Source organism: Podarcis melisellensis (assembly GCF_964234715.1).
Source record: "Podarcis melisellensis genome assembly, chromosome: 2".
Lineage (NCBI taxonomy): Eukaryota > Metazoa > Chordata > Lepidosauria > Squamata > Lacertidae > Podarcis > Podarcis melisellensis.
The window spans coordinates 72,292,225-72,312,614 of NC_138529.1; the positions used below are offsets into that span (position 1 = coordinate 72,292,225).

Genomic DNA, 20,390 nt, shown 5'->3' on the forward strand with positions numbered 1-20,390 from the left:
CTTGCACAGGACTGGGCTTGTAGGCTGATGGTTCTGGTACAAGGATTGTGAATATGACATGCCTTCAACCTCCCAACAGAGGAAGCATTTGTGGAAGGAAGGAAGGAAGGAAAAGTCCTAATGATACTGAACCTGTGGCCCTCCGGGCACTGTTGACTCTATAGCAGCCATCATTGCTGACCATTGGCCATGCTGGCTGAGCTTCTGGGAGCTGGAGTTCAACAACAAATGAAGGGTCATAGGGTCCCCATCCCTGCCATAGTTACTATCCACACTTATATTAACTATCTTTTGTTCTTGGAAGCAAAACTTCAGGTTATTTCTGGTTTTGCATCTTATGTTTGATTAAGGAGTCCAGTTGCCTTTGATCCAACAAGGGAGCTCTATGTGCCAAAGCAGGCATCTGAACATGATGCAGATGCAGATCAGAAATGCATATAAATGTACACCGCCATCCACATCACGGTGCTCATCCATATCCCACCAGCCTGTTTCAGTGCATGCATCCCCACCAAGGACCACCAGCAGTTGTGAGCTACGTTGCCTGAGCCAGGAGCTGGATGCATGCCAATGCTCCTGCTTGATGGTTCCACCTGGTAGCTGATTATTTCTAAAGGGAGATGGCAGAAGTAAATCTGGGATCGTATGCATGCAAGGCAAGTACCCATGAGCTGTAGTTGTCTCCTTTCTGAGTTCTTGGAGCCCTGCTTCAGTTTCAGCTGCAGGGTGGGGAAAACAGTCATTCATGGCTGGAGAGACAGGGCTGAGAATTTGAGCAGGGATCTCCACAAGCTCTCAGGAGACTAGAAAGGGGTGTGAGTGGGCCTACTAATAATAGTGAAAGAAGGTAGCCTACTTAGATACTTCAGCATTAGAACACACTTGATTTTTCTCCCGTCTCCCGCCGAGTCGAGGGAAGATGGGCAGCTGGAAAACAGGCTCAACTTTCGCTTGCAAGACTGCTTTGGGCCCATCTCATACTGAAGTCCCTTCTCCCAAGGGATGAAAAAGAGCCAGTGTGGTGTAGTGGTTAGGAGCGGTAGACTCGTAATCTGGTGAACTGGGTTCGCTTCCCCGCTCCTCTACATGCAGCTACTGGGTGACCTTGGGCTAGTCACACTTCTCTGAAGTCTCTCAGCCCCACTCACCTCACAGAGTGTTTGTTGTGGGGGAGGAAGGGAAAGGAGAATGTTAGCCACTTTGAGACTCCTTAGGGTAGTGATAAAGCGGGATATCAAATCCAAATTCCTCCTCTTCTTCTTTCCACCACATGCAACATTCATAACTATGTGGGGGGGGGAGCTAGCAGGCCCCTTAATTAGGTCCACAAACTCCTTCTCCCCATTTCAGTCAAAGAATGCCCCCAAACCCATATAGAAACACTTGCTAATGGGGGCAACTCCCTGTAAATTCAAACATGGCATGTAGAAGAAGTCTATGTAGGGGAAATGGTTGAAGATGCTGTGACTTTGCTCAGGGGTGGACTATGTTACTACACCGCAGTGCGCCAACCGACCAACCCACCTCACTTTGCTTCCTTATGGAGATTTTCTCTGAATGTTGGTTTTTAAAAAAATGGAAATCTGATTTCTGTAATTTGTTGGATCCAGCAAGCAAAAAAATAAATAATTCCAAAACAAAACTCCAAAACTTGTTGTAAAAACAAATAAAGCATTAAATGGCTGCTGGTGGGTGATTTTTCAATGACACTTTACCTCACTCGTCTTACTTACATGATTTGGGGACATGTACCCAAATGGAAAGCCTCTCTGGCACAGTTGAATCACTGTAACTCCACTGCTTCCATTAGTATTTGATTAAGGAGAGATTAGACTAACAAAGCATGGCTTATCTTTGGACAGCTAAATCTGTCCAAAGTCAGATCTGTGCGGTGACTGGAAAAAAAATAAAGCAAGCTATAGTAGTTTATGGTTCTTTCATTTAAAGCAGGCATGGGGCCCTCCAGATGTTGCTGGATTACAATTCCCATCAGCCCCGAGCATTGGTCATGCTGGCTGGGGATGATGGGAGACAGCATGGGGTGGCCCCAGGACTTCCACTCCTGTTTTAAAGCTCCTTCACTGGGAATTACACAGCCTCCCAGCCAGAGAGAGAAAGAGGACGATCCAGTGAGTGACAGCTAGCAGAAACTCCCAGCAGAATATCAGAGCACGCAAAGTTCTCCTATGTGTGAACTGCCAGAGCCCCGTTGCAAAGAACACGTTGTCATCCTTGTCAAAATGCTGTCTCATTTTATGAGTACCCAAACAAAATATGTATTTGTGGAAACAGTAAAGCTAGATTAAAAGTGGGGTCAGGGAGGGAGAATATGGAACAGAATTTTGATGAGGGTGTCATGTGGACACTGAGAAAAAATTGCCCACCTGAGGTGCACTAACAAAGGCTTCCTGATACAACCAGGAGCCTTTTAACAATATTCCCTTCATTTTCCACCTAACAGTCACCTTTGAATCAGAAGCTGTGCATTGTGTTATAATTGTAGCACTTTGTTTGTAGAGATACAATTTCACCCATCAAGCTAATTCCAAAAGCCCTGTACAAGGTTGCACTGATTATAGTAAGCCCCATATTCATAACCTTGGTTCTGTTTTGACACATGCCCAAGAAAGGGCTTGTCTATTTATCCACTACTAGCAGCCTACGTAGCAAGATGCTTAATAATACAACAGCCGGAGAGAACATGGCCTTCAGAGGTGCCCTCTCACTTTATTATATCATTTCTTGAGCCACACAATTTACTTGTCTATCAGTTCTATGGAGCAATATCTTGTAAAATTCTCATGCCAAAGTTTTTGTGGCTTTTTTTAAAAACTGCAATAGCCTACTGTCTTTTAGGAGTCCTGAAAGACAACTTTGGCCAGTTGATTGTCCCAGTACAGACTACATATTGTATGGAAGTAAGTCGTAACTAATTTCAGATCCATTCAGATCCTAAGTGGATAAACTATTCACATGGGGATGCATAGCAGCAAGTCCCAGACTTGTACCTACCCTTCTCAAATGACGTTGCATGTTCTCTTGACTGGGTGTGTACCGGTATGTGCATGCAATCTGCCTGCCCATTTTTGTTGTGGATATGCATATGGAGAGGGAGAATCGTGCATGAACATATCTGATTGCGTTCCATGTTCCAAATGCATAGGTAGGAGATGAGCTCAAGGCTTACATCTGCTGCCTCCTGCTTTGCTTTCACAGAATGTGCTTTAGGTTTAGGGGTGTGAGGAAGATAAAAGGCAGTGGTTCTTCAGATCCATGCCATCTTGCAGATCCTGTCCCCTTGTCACCCCGGATAACTCTAGAGGAATGCAATGATGCCACATACCCTTTGACCACTTTACGCCTTCCTATGATGTGCCGCCATTTGGAGATGTCGTGCTGGAGGAAGCAAGATGTTTTCCCCTTCGCCTTTGACCCTGGAAATAACTGAAGCTACATTCTCGGTTCCTTGCCGCTCAAAGGGCTTCAGCCAGTGCTAGTGGTCTGATCAAAGAGGTGCCTGGCTTTCATTGTCTCAGCCTCTGCTGGCACATTTATTAAAGCAGAAAGGCAGCGCACGCGAATAAAAGCTGGCTAGATGAGCACGTCCCAAGGCAAACACTGCAGAAGGCCTCTGAGTTAATAATATACAGCGTTGCAGGAAGGATTCAATTTTCCATAGCACAGTTGCAATTCAACAGCTCTGCCCTCTTCTCACCTGGGAGAGATGTGGCTGAGCAAGCAGCATTTGGAGGACAAAAGCACATCCGTAATATCTCAGGGCCAGCTCCCCACATTACTTTTTTATACAAGCAGGCCCACCTGAGGACACAGGCGTTTTTGTCATGTTGGAAGTTTTTCTAGTTTGGAAGACCAGAAGTATAATATTGTGAGAGTCTTCTGGGCTATTTTTGGGACAGAGGGGACAACAACACCCCTGAGCAGCCATTCCCATTTATTATTATTCTTTCCACAGGAGCTACATTGTACAGCTCATCCCTGTTACTATGACCGGCTATTAGCAATGAATGGTACAGCTATGGCACAGGGATCACAGTGGTTATTGAAAGCATTCCACAGCATGTTAATGGCAGCAAACATCTATACTGGCAGAACAGCTCCATTACTACAGATATTATTTCTCTTGTAGTTTGGTTCTTGCTGCATGATGTTGAATTTCATGTGCATGGTGCTTTCTGCTCAGTGGGGAAGTCTAGTCTGTGTGAGTACCACCCCCAGCCCCAGGATTTCCCTCAAGCAGAACCCACAATCAACGCATCTGCCCGGAAAGTACACCAATTAATCTGTGAAATACTTTGCAATCTTGCTTTTTTCTTTCCACCTCTACCCTGGTCCTGTATCCTTCCCTCTCATTCTATCTGCTTGTATGTTCATTTAAATTATTTTTAGCCCCACTTTTCATTGTTCAACAATCCCAGAGAGAGGAAAAACATTAAAACAGAAAACAAATTTAGTTTAGATTTAACTTAAAAAACAAAATCAGACAGTATATCAACACCACCAGCCAGGTAATGACAAAACTTTGGCAAATGCTAGGGTGAATAGCCATACATTGTTTATTATTGCTGAAATGACTCCCTCAAAGTTGCTGCCATTCACACTTGAGAGGGGAGGGCATTCTAGACATAGGACTCAGCTACATTAGTAAAGAAAAAGCATTTTATATGTGTTATAACCCTGTGACATCAGATGGCGCTGTGGAGTTTCATCATTCGCCAGTGTGATTCCTGACTTTGAGGTTTACAACGTGTTTTCCTGAAACGCGTTTTTTATGTGTCTAGATCCAGCCTTAGTGTACTTTTGCATGCCATTCTTTCCCTGATCTGATTATTCCTGTGTCTGTTTCAGTAGCCTGTTGATCACTATTTGTTGAGTTGCTTTTAGTTGTTTTATTAGTGATAACTTTTAGTTTGCATTATGAGTGTAGTTACTAGGATAGACCATTTGGCAGCTGCATTCTAGTTTGAAAGGAATAAGCATTTCCTGATTATTTCCTCAAATACTGCACACACCTACAGTGAGTGGATAGTGGCAGGAAAAGATAGAGAATGAAGCAGGAATAGCTAACCTGTGGGCCCTCTAGGTATTGCTGGACTCCAGCCGCCATCATCCATGCTGGTTGGGTCTGAAAGGAGTTACAAACCAGCATGATCTGCCGGGCTGCAGGTTCCCCATCACATTTCTCAGCCATCTCTACTCACCACTGACCTAGCAGAAAGGAAGGCCCTGCAATTTATATCCAGGCAAGTACCAAACAGTTCCAGCAGGGGATGGTTGCCTTCTTCTGGCAATAGGCAGTTTTTGCAAGCTCTGATCCACCCATGAAAACGCAGTATTCCTCTATAGCAGCGTGCGACACTATCATTTCGCTCTGTCGGTTACACATGTCTGCAGCTGGCCCCATGAGCCCAACATGCTGGCAAGTAAACACGCCTTCTGCAGTTGCTGTGGCAACGGAGAGCATAAGGCAAGGGAGGGTTCCCATGTCTCTCATCCACATAGCAACAGGCTGCCCTCACTGAAGATGGCCTGGCTTAGGGCGCACTAGACACTGGCCTCTGTGCCAAATGCTCTCCCAATAAGGCTGCTGCCATTCCTCCCTTTTGCCACCTCTCCTCTCCTCCTGCTCCCACATTTCCTTTGGCACATCCATCATGGGCAAGTTATTGAGACGGTCTAAGACAGGTGGCGTGGTGCTGAAATGAGAGGAAGGTGGCACTGGTGTACGTTGGCAGAGGCTCCATAGGCAGCCTTAAGAACATGGCAGCAACTTTGGAAGTGGTGGCCCCAGCTCCCGCACCACTACAGAACTGTTTCAAGGGGCCAGTGCAGCTTTGTGGACAGAATGTCAGACTGAGAAGACGAGGCTCAAATCCCCATTCAGCTGCTGTCACTGGGTCACTCTGGGGCAGTCCACTGCCTAACTTAGTCTGTGGATCCTAAACCTACTAAACAAGGGAGGAAATCCCATTGAACACAGTGGGACTCACATCCAAGGGAACACATGGAGGATTGTAGTGAGAATAACATGCGGGAACCTCCCTGCATGCGCCCACAAGGTTCTTTGAGGGAGGGAGACAGGGAGTGATAGTAATATGATAAATAACCAGGCCCTGTTCTTTAACCGTGGCATACTGGGGTTTGTGTCTATAGAGTCCTGATACGTGGATGATCCTGCTATGCTTGATCCAGCACCATTTGTTCACAGTCGTAATGGTGAGAGCCAGTGGAGGCTGGAGCATTAGGGCGAATGGGGCACCTCCCCACCAACACATCAGCCTGCCTTCAACCAGCCCCAGCTGTCTGCCTTCTTAGAACCAGGCTGTGAACACACCACACATTTAAAGCACACGACTTTCCCCAAAAGTATTCTAGGAAGGATGGTTTGCCACTCTCAAGAGCTACAGTCCCCAGCACCCTCAACCAACTACAGTTCCCAGGATACTTTGGGGGAAGTCATGCACTTTAAATGTATGATGTGCACACAGCGTTAGGTCTCAGCGCTGCCCTTGTAGAATCCAGCAGGAGGGAGAAGGAGGACAAAATGAGAGTTGGCCGACTGGGCTCATTCAGACTTCTGTTTGTGCTGCAATTTCTGGGCACAGGTTTGGGACTTTCAGACACGGGCTGAAGAGGATTCTTTTTGTCCCACTGCTTTCCCTGGGAAAACCCGCAATTCACCGCTAAATCGTTGCAAATGTCAATCCACAGAAAATTGTTAGGACACGTCCACTGGGTGGTAATTATTCCGAATCAATTAAGAAGTAGGAATCTGAATCATACTGCACAGTTGCTTCCCCCCTTACCCAAATAAGGATTCTGACTCCTCCACAACAAACATAAATTCAGTAAGTGAAGTTTTCTCCAGCATTCAGTGTTAAGAGCAGAACAACTTTCATCTGCCCTTTCTTTCCTCGCTGTCTTGCATCTGGTTGAAAGGCCAGGTGCCCAGCCACCAGGTGGGATGGGTGGGCAAGCTGCCGCTGCTTCTTAGGCAAAACACTGAATAAGCCTTTCCTTTCCCTTTTTATTCAGTCATGCAAATAGCCGGAGGGGTGCGTGTGCATTTGCTTTGCCTAATTCAAATGTATACAAAATCCTAATCACATTACCCTCTGAGTTGACAAAGTTTGCATTTTTATTAAATCAATCATAAGTTACAAAGGAGGAAAAAATATAGAATTATATGTACAGCATTTTCAAAGACAAGCCAAAGAGGATCATGGGATAGGAGGTGGGACATTCCTTGGAGCAGCCAAAAATAAAAAGGGTGAAAAAGAGATAGAAGCTTTTTTTTTTTTTGCCAGCGAGTGATGCAGGGTAGTGAGAGAGATTGGGACCAGCCAGGGAACAAGGCGAAATGGACAACTGGTTAGATTGGTTTGTAGGAATAGGAAATTTTGGCTCCATTCCCCTGTGTTTTTGTGGAATCCAAATACTGGGATGCCTCAGTGCTGAATTACACCACCTGAGAATTTGACGCATTCGATGAGCATTCCCCAGCTTGGTTGCCTCTGGCCAGAACTCCTGTCAGCCCCAGCCATGATGGGAACTGTAGTTCAAAGCACCCGGAGGGCACCAGCTTGAGGAAAGGCTGCAATAAATACATGAATCTGCTGAAACTATTTAATCAGAAGTGATCAGTGCCTAAACAGGCGTAGGTAGTCTACTCTATGCTACCAAATCAATGTGTAACTGAGGGCAAATCTGATATCCTGTTGCTTCTTGAGATTGTAAAGGTACTACTACACCAAATCAACCTCAATTGTCTCCTTTTTGCAGCCTGTTTGGCTTCTTCTTTTTTTTCCCTGACGGCTTTGGTTCAGTAAACCAGTCCTAACATAATCAGGGCTGAGCGCAGCCTGTGATTCCTGAAGGAGCACAGAGAAAGCATTGGCTATGCTGCAAAGACGTGCTTCTCCGTCACTGAGATGAGCCCCCTGCACAAGATTCCCAGGCAGTGGGGTTTGGGTGAGGCTTCCGTGCCTTTGCCCCTGCCATGTTTAGCAAATCCAGTATTATTTATTTACTCATTCATACCATTTATACCCTGCCCTTCCTCCCAAAGGAGGATTTATTTTATTGCCAAATAGCAAACAATATTATACAAAAATAGGAGAAGTATATGCACATTTGTATGATTTATGCTGGTCATAGAAAAGAGCTTTCCAGGACTTGCATCGACCGCATGCAGAATTTCAATGTTTCGTTTTTGGTATGCATTTACTCCAAACAGGTTTGTGACTACTAACCTTTGCTTATCATGAGCCAACTAGTTCATGGCTACAAGCAGGGTCAGAGCCAAGTTGAGTTTTTGCTGTGTTCGTTTCATCCGTTTTCTCCAGGTCTGTTCAACAATCACCTTCCACTTAATGCCTTATAAAGTGTTGACAGTGAATTGTGCAGTCTTTTGACAACCTGTCAATTAGCCAACAATCCGACTCACTTTGGTGAAGCCACGCCAATTTGCAAACCAACTAAGAAATTAGCCATGGAATCCTTGGCTATATGGTACATTTAATCCATGGGGATAATTTTTTGGGGTGCGGTTTGGATGAATTATATGCTGTTGTGATGGCCGTCTGTTTAGGATGCAAGTTTAAGTGCCAGACATACATGTTGGTAACTTTAACCAGAAATCACCAAGATGGGCATCTGCTTCAACCTGAGGTCTCAGGGCACCACCTTTTGACTCTCATGGGCATGTTCTGACTAAACAAGTGCCCTTACAATACTGATAACAAAGAGAACAGAATTTACTAAGGCTGCAGTCCTATATCCACTAATGAGTGACGGAAGGGGTAAGGGCTTATTTCTGGAGCAAACATGCTTAGGATTGCACTGCAAGAGATGAGAGCAAAATTAGAAAGCACTTATTGGAGATGTCATCCCATGACAGCAAGAGATAAACCCAAAGATGAGTGGCATGGCAAGATATCGCGCATCCTGCCAGATATATATGAGAACGGATTTCTGCCATAAAGTTAAATGAGGGGAGATGTCGCCCATATACAATAAGGTGACTAGCTGGGATTGCCAGTGCTGGAAGCTCTTACCTTGTAACAGATAGGGAATATTTATAAAGAACTGCTCTGTTTCTCAGTGAGGGAAGACAACTATATGCCTCTGGTCTTCCCATGGGCATCTGAGTTGGCCAATGGGTGAACATAATGTTGGGGCGGATGGGGCTCCAGTCTGATCCAGAAAATTCTTGCATATGCTGTGCCAGTTCATGCTAAATATTAGAGGGATGTCTGGTGAAAACTAATTCCCTTCAACCACTTGCAGGAGGTCAGGGGCCAAGCTGAACAGTTATGAAAACCCCATCCTGTATTCTAATCCAGCTAAAATGGAACTCACAGCCAGCTTCATATATTAGGAGAGAAGTGCTAGGCAAAAACAAAAACAAAAAAACACTTTTTGGTATTCTGTGATTTCTAGGACATGCACAGCTTCCAGTTCTATAGAAATCAGAACCCTTTTCCAGTTCTGCTCTTGGAAATGCAACCCACGAGAGAAAGTAGCATAGCATGTTCTCTGTTAGGATCACCAAAGGTCTAACAAGCTCTAGCCAGTGCCACAGTGGAGATGGGACCTTTCCCAAGACCTCCAGCTCTATCAATACAGTACATAGAATTTGAGTGGGGTTCCAATTGTCTTTAAGTAACGTGTTTTCCTTAAAAAAAGAAAACACGTCAAGAAACCAGATGGAGAGAGAACCTCTTCATCTTCATTGCTGAAAGTGATCAGGAAGGTTTATGGAAGGTAAAGGATAATAACACTTTATAGTGTGGGGCAGAGATTTGTTCCATGGAAGCAAAACTATGAGGCTTGATTGCTCTTACCCATGATAGACATATCTTTAGCCAGGATCAGGTGGGAGCTCTGCAGAAGCACCACTTCCCTGACTGTCTCATGGCCAGCACTGCTTTCAAGAGCTGTCTCGGTTATCCTCTCCCACATACACTTCCTTTCCTCCACATTTGGCTCCCCCCCCTCACCTCTTTCCCCAGGTAGTCTCGCTTTGGAGCGGCCCGACGCTGATGCCATCTAACAAAGCGTGTGAGGGTTCTCCTAAGGTTTCCCCTCCCCGCCCCACCTCCCTGTTTCAGTATGGGGAGAACTTCTGCCTCTCAGCCTTCTTGATGGCATTGGCTGTCGAGATCTTGGTCGTGTAGGTGGCAAGGCTGCCATTGTGCCCCGTGGCTGAGGAAGGCAGCGTCAAGAAGGGGACGGGTTTCAGGCCAATGAAGTTGGAGAGGGAGATGGCATAGGGGGCACCAAGCAAGGCTGGGGGAGGCGCGGCCACTGCTGTCAGCGTTGGGGCTGGCGAAGGGGTGAGGGGCTGGGAGAAAGTCATGCCGAGGTCAACGGGGGGCGTCTGGGAGGTAGATTTGGCCGTCTCTAAACTGAAGAACAAGAAGGGAGAAAGAATGAGACTCGTGCGTGCATGCACAATTTACACATACAAATGCAGCGTGTGAGGACATATACTTGGATGTATATGTGCTGTTATATGCATGTACAAGCTTGCACATGGAAAAATATGCATAGGTGTGGGCGGATATGTGCAGTTTGTATATTACATACATACAAGTACGGATATGCACACACACGTACACGCACACACACAGGCAAGTGTTTGAGCTGACATGTGCAAAGGAATAGGTACACACAAAGAATGGAGCTAGTGAACAAGGTACTCTACATCGCTTTGGCTTCCAGATAATGTCTTCTCCAGAGTCCTCTCCCTCTGGGACTACATTCTTGCGGAGAACCTCCAGTATGACACACAGGGCTTGTTTAGAACTCAGAAGTGGCTATGTTAAGGATGTTATACCTTGTCATGGTCCCTATTTAAACACTCATGGAATTGCAAAGCATTCCAGCCACATATCCTTCTTGGCTTTCTCAGGTCATTGACAGACCACTGTGTTTTTCTGGGGAAATGAGAACCTCTCCCACGTGAGATGCACGGTACTGTTTATCTATTAACTTGTTCCAGGAGGAAAGGAATGGAGATGGGGGCTGTTAATTCTCCTTCAACACGCAAATGCAACAAAAGTTGAAATGAGTTCTGGGGTCATCACCGCAGGGAAAACTGATTACAAAAACACTTACATGCATCCGTCAATGACGGGCTCCACGCCTTGGAAACTTGCACCCTGTAGCGGTGGTGATCCCTGAACCGTGAATGGCTATTTCCTGCTCTAAATCTTGAAGCATCCCAAATGCCAGGTCACAACAGCGACCAATGACAAATGTTGCTCTGTTTAAGTGAGGTTATCTTTTGGAGAGGACAGGAGAATTCCCTGCTATGACACAGCAGTTCTTCCTGCACAGAACTAAGGTCACATCCACACTTGACATTTAAAGCACTCTTTTAAGCATCATGGCTTCCCCCAAAGAATTCTGGGAACTGTAGTTTGTTAAGGGTGCCGGGAGTTGTTAGGAGACTCTTAACATACCACTGTTCCCAGGATTCTTTGGGGGAAGCCATGATGCTTAAAGTGGTATAAGAGTGCTTTGCAGCAGCAAAGGGAACATTGATGCCCAACATATTGTAGGCAAGGATACTAGAAATCACGGCAGCACCTGAAAAGCTCAAGGCCTGGTTACTCTCATGTGTGTCAGAGACAGGCAGGCATTAGTATGAAAGACAGACAACAAAGCAATGAGAACACTTTGTGGTGCTATGCTTAGCACTCCTGTCTCTTGAGCAGGGCTGAGTGTTTGCAAACCGGCAAATTCAGCCATGACAGCAAGGCACTGTCGCTTGCTCTCCGCAAAGCTGTCCATCTAAGAGGCCACAGGCTTGGGCACAGCAGGAAGAAGCTGCAACGAGACGGCTGCGCAAGTGCTGCGTTACTCCCCACTTGACCTGCCCAGCAGTCCTAATGGCTCTTACCAGGCTGTGATGAGGTACTGAGCCAAAGTGATGCTGACTGGGGTGCCGGTGATGGTCACGTGACGCTCAGCAGAGCCCTCGGTCTGGTTCCCAATCTTGATGTGTGCTCCAGACATCTGCCGGATCTCGCTGATCTTGCTGCCCTGGCGGCCAATGATGCAGCCAATGAGCTAGGAGGGGAAAGGAAGGATCAGTCTTTGGAGTGGAACCGCGCTAGAAACCTCATCGCCTAAGAACTGGACAGGACTGGACAAAGCGAACAGAGAGCGTTTACTCATTTTAGGCAACTCTTGAGTGAGGGAATGAGTGAACCTTCCCAAGCCTGACCTATAGTACACAATGGTCTGCTTGATTTATCGTTGTTCAGTATTGGATGAGTCTGAGCCAGAACCCATCAAGGCTTCAGGCTTATCTACACTTTACCTTTCCAAGCCTGAGATTTAGCCATTTTTATTCACTCTCAAGGGAGTGCAAAACATTAACTGAGCCATGCAGTTCAGGGCACCTACCACACTGTGGCAGGAATTGGCCTATTTCAAAAAATAAAACAGTCCAGATAGTTTCATGAGGCTTGTTCCATAAACAAAAACTTCAGAAAGAGCTACTTTTCCCCACGCAAGGTCAAGGAGCAGAAGTAAAGGTCAGCGTTGCCCTACTGCCCACTCGTTTCCTGCCTTCTGAGACGCTACAAGGGCCTGCTGTGTGCCCAGCAACACATGCTGACATCTGCAGAACAGGCCTGGTACACAGGCAGCTGGGCTGGCAAGTGGGTGGGCACAAGAAATGCTGGCACATTCCTCTCTTATCATTTTCACCCCTTCTGGCCTTCAGCTTCCACAGATACACACAGAGAGAGCGAAGGACATGGGAGTGATGGCGAAGAAGTCGGAGGAAGTTAACCTTTCCCACGGCTGATGCTCCTCTTTCTCAGAGGACTGTTTATTGCTGCCCCTTCTTTTCCCACCATTTATCTCTGGGCCATGATAAGCTTCACCTGCTTAATGTCTCTCCATGCCAGGCTGCTGTTAAAGCACAGGAGCATAAACACGTCTGTGTACATACTAATAATCTTGGGAACTGTACTTGGGAATCATAGCTCTGATAGTTCCCAGGGTTCTCTTGGGGAAGACTTTTCCTTTAATGTGTTTTGAAGGTACAATGGCATTTGTGTGGAGGAGAGAAGGCTGTGAGGGATGAACTTGAGACAGTAGCCCTTGATTCTGGAGTTTGTGTGAGAGTGAGGATAGATAAAACAACCGGGGACTTTGCTGAATTTATCTTCCTTTCAAGGACCATGGCTGAGCGTCAGATCACATGCTTTGATGAAACACTGAACTTTTGAAAGCTAGGTAACAGTACTGGCAGGAGGGTTCACAGCTTGCTAGGAAACTGTACTCCAAGAGTGTTCCTAAATGGTCTTTCGCCAAATGAGGGAGCTTCAAGGAGGGTGCCCTGATGCAAAAGTTCAAGAGTTGTACAGTGGTAACTCGGGTTAAGAACTTAATTCGTTCTGGAGGTCTGTTCTTAACCTGAAACTGTTCTTAACCTGAGGTACCACTTTAGCCAATGTGGCCTCCCGCTGCCACTGTCGCACAATTTCTGTTCTCATCCTGAAGCAAAGTTCTTAACCCAAGGTACTATTTCTGGGTTAGCAGAGTCTGTAACCTGAAGGATCTGTAACCTGAGGTACCACTGTAGTTTGCATGACAAGCTACATCTGGTGAAATTACCTCTTCTACACAACAGTTGAAGCTGCAAGAGCCCTGTCCCCTTTTCCAACCTAGTTTTGACTGAGAAAGAAGCCAAAGGATTCTGCAGCAAAATATTTAGGGCTGTTCTACTTTTGTTTGCATGGAATCACTCTCTGAAGATCTCCATAAAGAGTGGAATGGGTTTGGCTCTGATTATAACCTTTTGGAGCCCATGCACACATTTGCAAACTGGGGGAACTATAATGGGCACAACACACACAACTCAACACAAACCACAACCTATTCCCTTTGGCTGTGATACAAAGCTTCTTTCAAGCACCAAGTGGGATGGGAAGGACCCTATGAGCACTAAGGAAGACCTCTGTGGACACGTGTGTGAGCTTACTAAATGTACACCATACATTTAAAGCACATGACTACCCCCAAAATATATTTGGGAACTGTAATTCATAGAGGCAAACTTACATCGTTAGGAACCAGGAACTCCTGAGAGCTATTCTGAGCGTTCGTGTCCAGGGCTGAAAAGGGAGAAAAGAAGCACAACGTTACTGGGGCTGTTCTGTCCTGGCTCTTTCTTGCCTTCCTAAAAGGTGGAGCGCTAGGATGAGCACATCACAAGGCTACAGAAGAAGTGAAACCCAAAGAATCCTTTCCAGGCACCGCACGGTGCAAAGAGCAGGAGGCACGCAAACAGGACTGGACCGTTTCCCAGCTACTGCAAAGCCATCAGAAGCTCCAAGAAGAGGCTTTTGTTTTATGCCACTTTGCTTGGGTCACATTACACCGGACTAATTTTAGACTGAGGGAGACTGCCCTGCCCTCCTCCTGTCTGATGCAGACTCCCATTGGTTAATGCTGTTCTTTTAACGTAATAAGAAAAAAATCCTAGGTGGAAAATCCTTGGATTACTTTTCATAATGAATTAAAAAAAATCCTGTTGACAAGTATGTTGGAGTGAGAGAGAGAGGGAGGGAGGGTATGTCTACATCTTTCCCCTGGCAATCATAAGTACGTATGCGTGAATCCACATTCCCTTAAACGAAAAAGTACACTTGCCTTCAGATTCTTTTGTTGCTTTTGTAACCAAGAGTTCAAGATTCTCAGAAAAAAATGATATCCACCTCCCTTATTTATTGTGTGCACATGCCAGAGAGTGCACTCCCATTTTTAGTCTTGAATTTATCCAGTGTTGTGCTTTAAATGTATATATACACACACACACACACACACACACAGCAGGGATGCAGAACATGTGACCTTCTAGATACCGTTGGACTGAAATGTGCATTATCCCCAAACAGTGTGGCTAATGGTCAGGGACGATGGGCTTTGTAGTCCAGCAATATCTGGAGGGCCACAGCTTTTCCTGAGTCAGAAGATAAATGCTCCAGTTCTCCTTCTGGTATCCCACTCTAGCATAAGAGTGCTGATCCAGCCTTTGAAAAAAGACCAAGTGGCAGGATCCAACAAAGCTAACCCCCTCCCTTACCTAGCAATTCTCCATCATTTCATGAGCATTTTGTTAATTTATTTAGTTCTTTGAAGGTCCTGCCTTCCCCATTTCTAGGGCCAATTATTTGTGCACCATGTTCTTTCCGTGGAGACCTATTGCCTAAAGGCAGCTGGAGCACAGACTCACCGTTCATCTGAGTAGGCCCCTAGGGCCATAGTCTGCCACAGAGGATTGTGGGAGTTTAAGTGGCTTCATAGCTCTTTGGGGTTCCTCACCTGCTACTATGGACGGAGATTGTCCCATGGAAGCAAATGAGACAGGCTGCCCAGAAAGCTGCTGCAACTTCGACACCTAGATGAGAGGAAGAAGTCAGTGGAATGACAGCAAGTCCTGCGTTCCCATCTACCTGCTCACATTAGGAAGTAGTTGGGTCAGCCATACACCTAGAATACAAGTGTTGGCTACTCCTGAGGTATAGTACTAACTGAGCATGTGAAATTTAATTATCCTATATTTCCATGTATAAGACGCCCCCATGTATATGACGACCCCTATTTTTTTAACCCAAAATTAAGAAATAAAGTTTAGCTTTTTTGGGGGGTGGGGGGAGGTCACTTCCCGCCACTGCCGATCGCGTGCCACAGCCACGGCCGATCACACACCTCACCACAGCCGCCAATTGTCTGTCCGCTTGCCGCCACCAACAGCCCACCCGTCCACTTGCCGTAGCGGCCAATTGCCTGCCCAATTGCCACAGCCACAGCCAATCACCCGCCCAATCGCCGCTGCCAATCTCCTGCTCGCTGCTGCCACCCCCCCCCCATGCATTCACTATATGTGTATAAGGTGACACCCAATTTTTGCCTCTTTTTAGCAAAAGGCATCATTTTATACATGGAAAAATACGGTATATGAAATGGAGTAAGTGAAAGTTACCGGCGGTGCTGCCTGCTGTCATAAATTATTGTATAGCCTTACCCAACAAGGGACTCGCCAAACGTTGTTGGATTACAGCTCCCATCATCCATAGCCTAGCCATTGGCCATGCCTGTTGGGGCTGATGGGAGTTGGAGCCCAGCTATGTCTGGAACCAAAGACACCAGTGTCGAAGCAATGATTCTTCAACATCAATTTCGTTGGACTGGTCGTATTGTGTGGATGTCTGATTGTTATCGTCTTCTAAAGGAACTACTCTATTCCGAACTTTAAAATGGTAAGCGTAATGCTGGTGGTCAACAAAAGAGTTTCAAAGACTCTCTTAAGGCAAATCCAAAAAATGTAGTATAAACACTGACAACTGGGAAACACTGGCCTGTGAGCGCTCCAATTGGAGAACAACCTTTACCAAAGGTGTCATGAGCTTTGAAGACGCTCAAATTCAGGAGCGTGCTAAGAGGAAGGCAGGCTTGGCAAACCCTCACCGTGATCAACTCCCACCAGGAAACCTATGTCCCCCACTGTGGAAGGACATGATGATCCAGAATTGGCCTCCACAGTCACTTACGGACTCACTGTTAAAAAAGTGTTCACTGAAGACAATCTTACTCGGCTACGAGGGATTGCCAAAGAAAGATGTCTGGAGGCACCAGGATTTGCCATCTGGATGCCAGGAGGGGCAGAATGGGGAGGCAGAATGGAAAGTCCGGAACAGGCAAGCAGCACAACAAGACATGGGGAATGATGGAACGTGAAGGCTTGAAGAAGCTGGTCCTAGCCATACATTGAACTACTTGGAAGTGTGAATTCAAAATGGAGCCTCCTTTTAGTCTGTAAAGCTTGACTTACCTCTGCTTGAGACATACCACTGTACTGTCCTTGCATGGAGAATCCCTGAAAAAAGGATGACAAAGGAGAACAGCGCTATCAAAAATGTAAGAGAATGAATAGGCCCAGTTCCAGATTTTGGAAGGGGGCTGGGGAAACTACCCTTGCTGCCTGCCAGTGCTTGCCACCACTCTGACCCTCTGGTAAAGGTAGCACGGTTAGTAGCCGCCAGCCTCCCACTCCCCCTTGTGCAGGCTCATGAGGCATCGCTGCCAGGTAAGCGCGCATGTTTGTGAGCGCAAGGCAGCTGCCAGATTCCCCCTTGTGCTTGCCCATGAGAGTGGGCTTACCCTCACAGTGCTGGTGCTGAAATGAACCGGAAGAGGAGCCATGTGGCTCCTGGCTCATTACAGTACAGGATAAGTCAGCTCACAAGTTAGTAAGCAAGAGAGTGGGGTTGCAGGGACACTGGTGCTGCCAGGTGCTTAAGGGCCAGCAAGTGCTCAGGGAGCCAAGGCAAGGCATCAGTCCCAGGGGGCCATGCTGCTTTAAATGATCCTTGGCAAATGCCTACCTACACTGGGTGCTGGTGCCAGAACTGAGAATAAGAATGGATGGGCTTACTTGTCATTTGTATTTTGTTGGTGGTAAATCTCAAAGGACTTAAATAAATAAGACATTGCAGGGGGTGGGGGAGAGAAGCTCGCAAGAAAGTAGACTTCCTGGTAACTACTGTTGTTACTGAAATGTCAGTTTTAAGATGTGGAAAGGATTAGGACCAGTCAGAAAGAGGCTGTAGAAATTCCATAAGCAGTTTCATCATCCTACCCAGAAACAAATGAATAAGCAATATGGGAGGAGTGAATCTCATTCATTTTGCTCACCAAAAGCTTAAAGTTAAACTTTTAGAACATAACACAAACAAAACCTTAGAAAATGATTGTAGAATAAAACATAGATGATAATTATAATCATAGAATTGTAAAGTTGGGATCCTGAGGGTCATCTGGCCCAACCCCCTTTGATGCAGGAATCTCAACACACGATTCCCCATCTAATTTGAAACCATACTGGACCCTGCTTAGCTTTGCAAATGTGCAAGCAGTTTTATAGCTGCACCACTAGGAGGACATTAGTAAATAATGAAGTCAGATGTATCTGTGCAATTCTCCCTCTTATCTTTAATATATGTGGTATTTCCAAACTCAGTGTGTTAGGTCTTCTATTTCACTTAAATTCGGACTAGTTTATTCTATTGACCCCAAATTATGATGATTTCATCTGGCTGAAATGCAAATGAGTAATTGTTCCTCCTAATATAAAATTCAAATCAGTTACGCATCATTTCATAGTAAATGAAAGCTTAAAGTAGATTTGAAATGGAGCAGAACATTACAGATTTACACCTAATATAATCTGTTTGCTGATACCAATAAGCTTTAGGCTTATTGTCTAGCTCCATTGTGTGGGAACTGGGTCACCACCTCACTGAGATAAATTATTCTTATACAGTTGTAATTTTATTTTATTCAGCCAATCAACACTTTTCAGCCTCAATTTTTGGTCAATAAGTTCTGCTTTTTACTGGCTGTCAATCCTCAGATGTGCTTGAGTGGCAACATTTGACTGTGTGCATCGCAGCAGGGCAGGATTTTGCAAGGATAAACAACTTTTAACAAAATAGCAGATGTTATTTTAGGCATATAGGAAAATATCCATGTTAAATCCCCACGTCCTATAAACTGGTTCACCATAACGTAGATTCTCTTTTTTCTCTGTAAACTTTAAAAGATTCCATTGCGCTATTGCTGGTTTAAGCACACAAAAAATGAACAGAAACAACAGCAACACCTCCCCCGCCCCCAGCCCACAAAACCCCCTATCAATACCAAGAGTCTGTTCAGCACCTCAGCTTTTGCAGCTGGAGTCAGTCAGGGCCCCAACCTCCCAGCCCAGATGGGAAAAGGCTTGCAAGGCAGGGAGCAAGTTTCCTAGGATTCACAGCCAAGATGGTCCTTGTATATATGGTCTCTGAGGGATCTGACAGCAAGCGCTTGGTCACATGACACGGAAGAAGCCAGAAGTCAAGGTGGAAAGGTAAAATCGATACCCATTAAATCATTCTGATACTTTCTAATCTGGACTGATATTTGATGTGGTGGTGAATGTAGGTGTGGGGGAAACCAGTGGCTCTCCAGATGTTGTTGAACTCCAACTCTCATCAGCCCCAGCCAGTATGGCCAATGGGCAGGGAAGAAAGGAGTTGTCATCGCACAACAACATCTGGCAGGACGCAGTCTTACCCACCCTTTGATTACAGCGTAACAAAAGAACCAGAGCCTAACAGTTCTCTCTCCTTTTAACCTCAACAGAAAAATGGTCTCCTGTGAATTTATGAGTCCCTTACCTGATTGGCTGAAAGAAGAACTGATCCCAAGGACAGGCTGGGGTGGTAGGGAATAGTGGCGCCTTTTGGTGGAGACTGAAGGAAACCAAAGGAGGAATCACTGTACCATATACACAATGCCACTTCCATCCAATCCCATCAGTATCCCCCTACCCATGACATCCTAATAGCCATAGTACCCTTGCTACTTCCTATATTTCTTTGAGTTGCAAAATAGGCACCGGCTGGGAATATCTTTAACTAACTCCTGTTTGGTATGATATGAGTAGTACCTAGGGATGCCTGGTTCAGAGGAGAACAATAAAGGTGGCCTGCAGTTTTAAAAAAACAGTCCTATGAGGAAAAGGTTGAAGGCACTAGGTATGTTCTTTCAGTCTTTCCTCGTGAGCTGGTATGTTTATTTTGGAGAAGGGAAGACTGAGAGGGGGACATGATGGCACTCCTCAAATTCTTGGAAGGGCTGCCACACAGAAGAAGGCAAAATCTGGTTCTCAGTTCCTCCAGAGAGCGGTACTAGATCTAATAAGTTTCAGTTTCAGAAGGGGAGATTTCAGATGGAGAAACATCTTGATGATAACAGCAGCACCAGATTTAAGTTGGTGTGGATGGTTCCCCCGCATAGGGCGCTGAGCCAAGGGGGAACAAAATACTACTACTAATAATAATAATAATAATAATACCTATACAATACAATAGAAGATCTATTAAAAAAGCAACTGTACCAAAATGAATAATTGTGAAAATAGGAAATATTGGAGGGGGGGTGCCAAATTTTGTCCTTGCTCAGGGCACGATATTACCAAAATCTGACCCTGATAACAGCAATTCTGCCATGGAACCAGTGACCTCGAGGGATGGTACACCCTCCTTTGCTGGAGGTTTTCAGAGGATATTATCTGATTCAGTGATTTCACATGCATTGTGTTAAGGAGCAATGTGTGATATATATTCCACTGATGGAACTAGCTTTTGACAGGGCTGTCAGATTTACTGCAGGTGCCATTCATGCGGACTGAAGCTACCATGAGACATCTAGAGCAGAATTCATCTTCAGCTCTGCAAACAGTGTTCACTATGGGCCAAACTAGATCTGACATGTGAGCAGCCACTGAAGGAAAGGACTATAGC

At 45.7% G+C, this 20,390-nt stretch overlaps 1 protein-coding gene across 1 annotated transcript in view; it reads right to left on the reverse strand.

Moving 5' to 3' along the window:
* Window positions 1-7,138: 7,138 nt before the first annotated feature.
* PCBP4 (poly(rC) binding protein 4) overlaps window positions 7,139-20,390 on the reverse strand; it is a 38,942-nt gene continuing 25,690 nt past the window's right edge. Inside the window, exons 8-13 of the mRNA XM_081900337.1 lie at window positions 19,263-19,337; window positions 16,877-16,921; window positions 15,367-15,442; window positions 14,104-14,156; window positions 11,927-12,096; window positions 7,139-10,427 (exon numbers count right to left, since the gene is read on the reverse strand). Of these exons, the coding sequence (XP_081756463.1) occupies window positions 10,127-10,427; window positions 11,927-12,096; window positions 14,104-14,156; window positions 15,367-15,442; window positions 16,877-16,921; window positions 19,263-19,337 (720 nt within the window). The 3' untranslated portion in view covers window positions 7,139-10,126. The remainder of the gene's footprint in view (window positions 10,428-11,926; window positions 12,097-14,103; window positions 14,157-15,366; window positions 15,443-16,876; window positions 16,922-19,262; window positions 19,338-20,390) is intronic.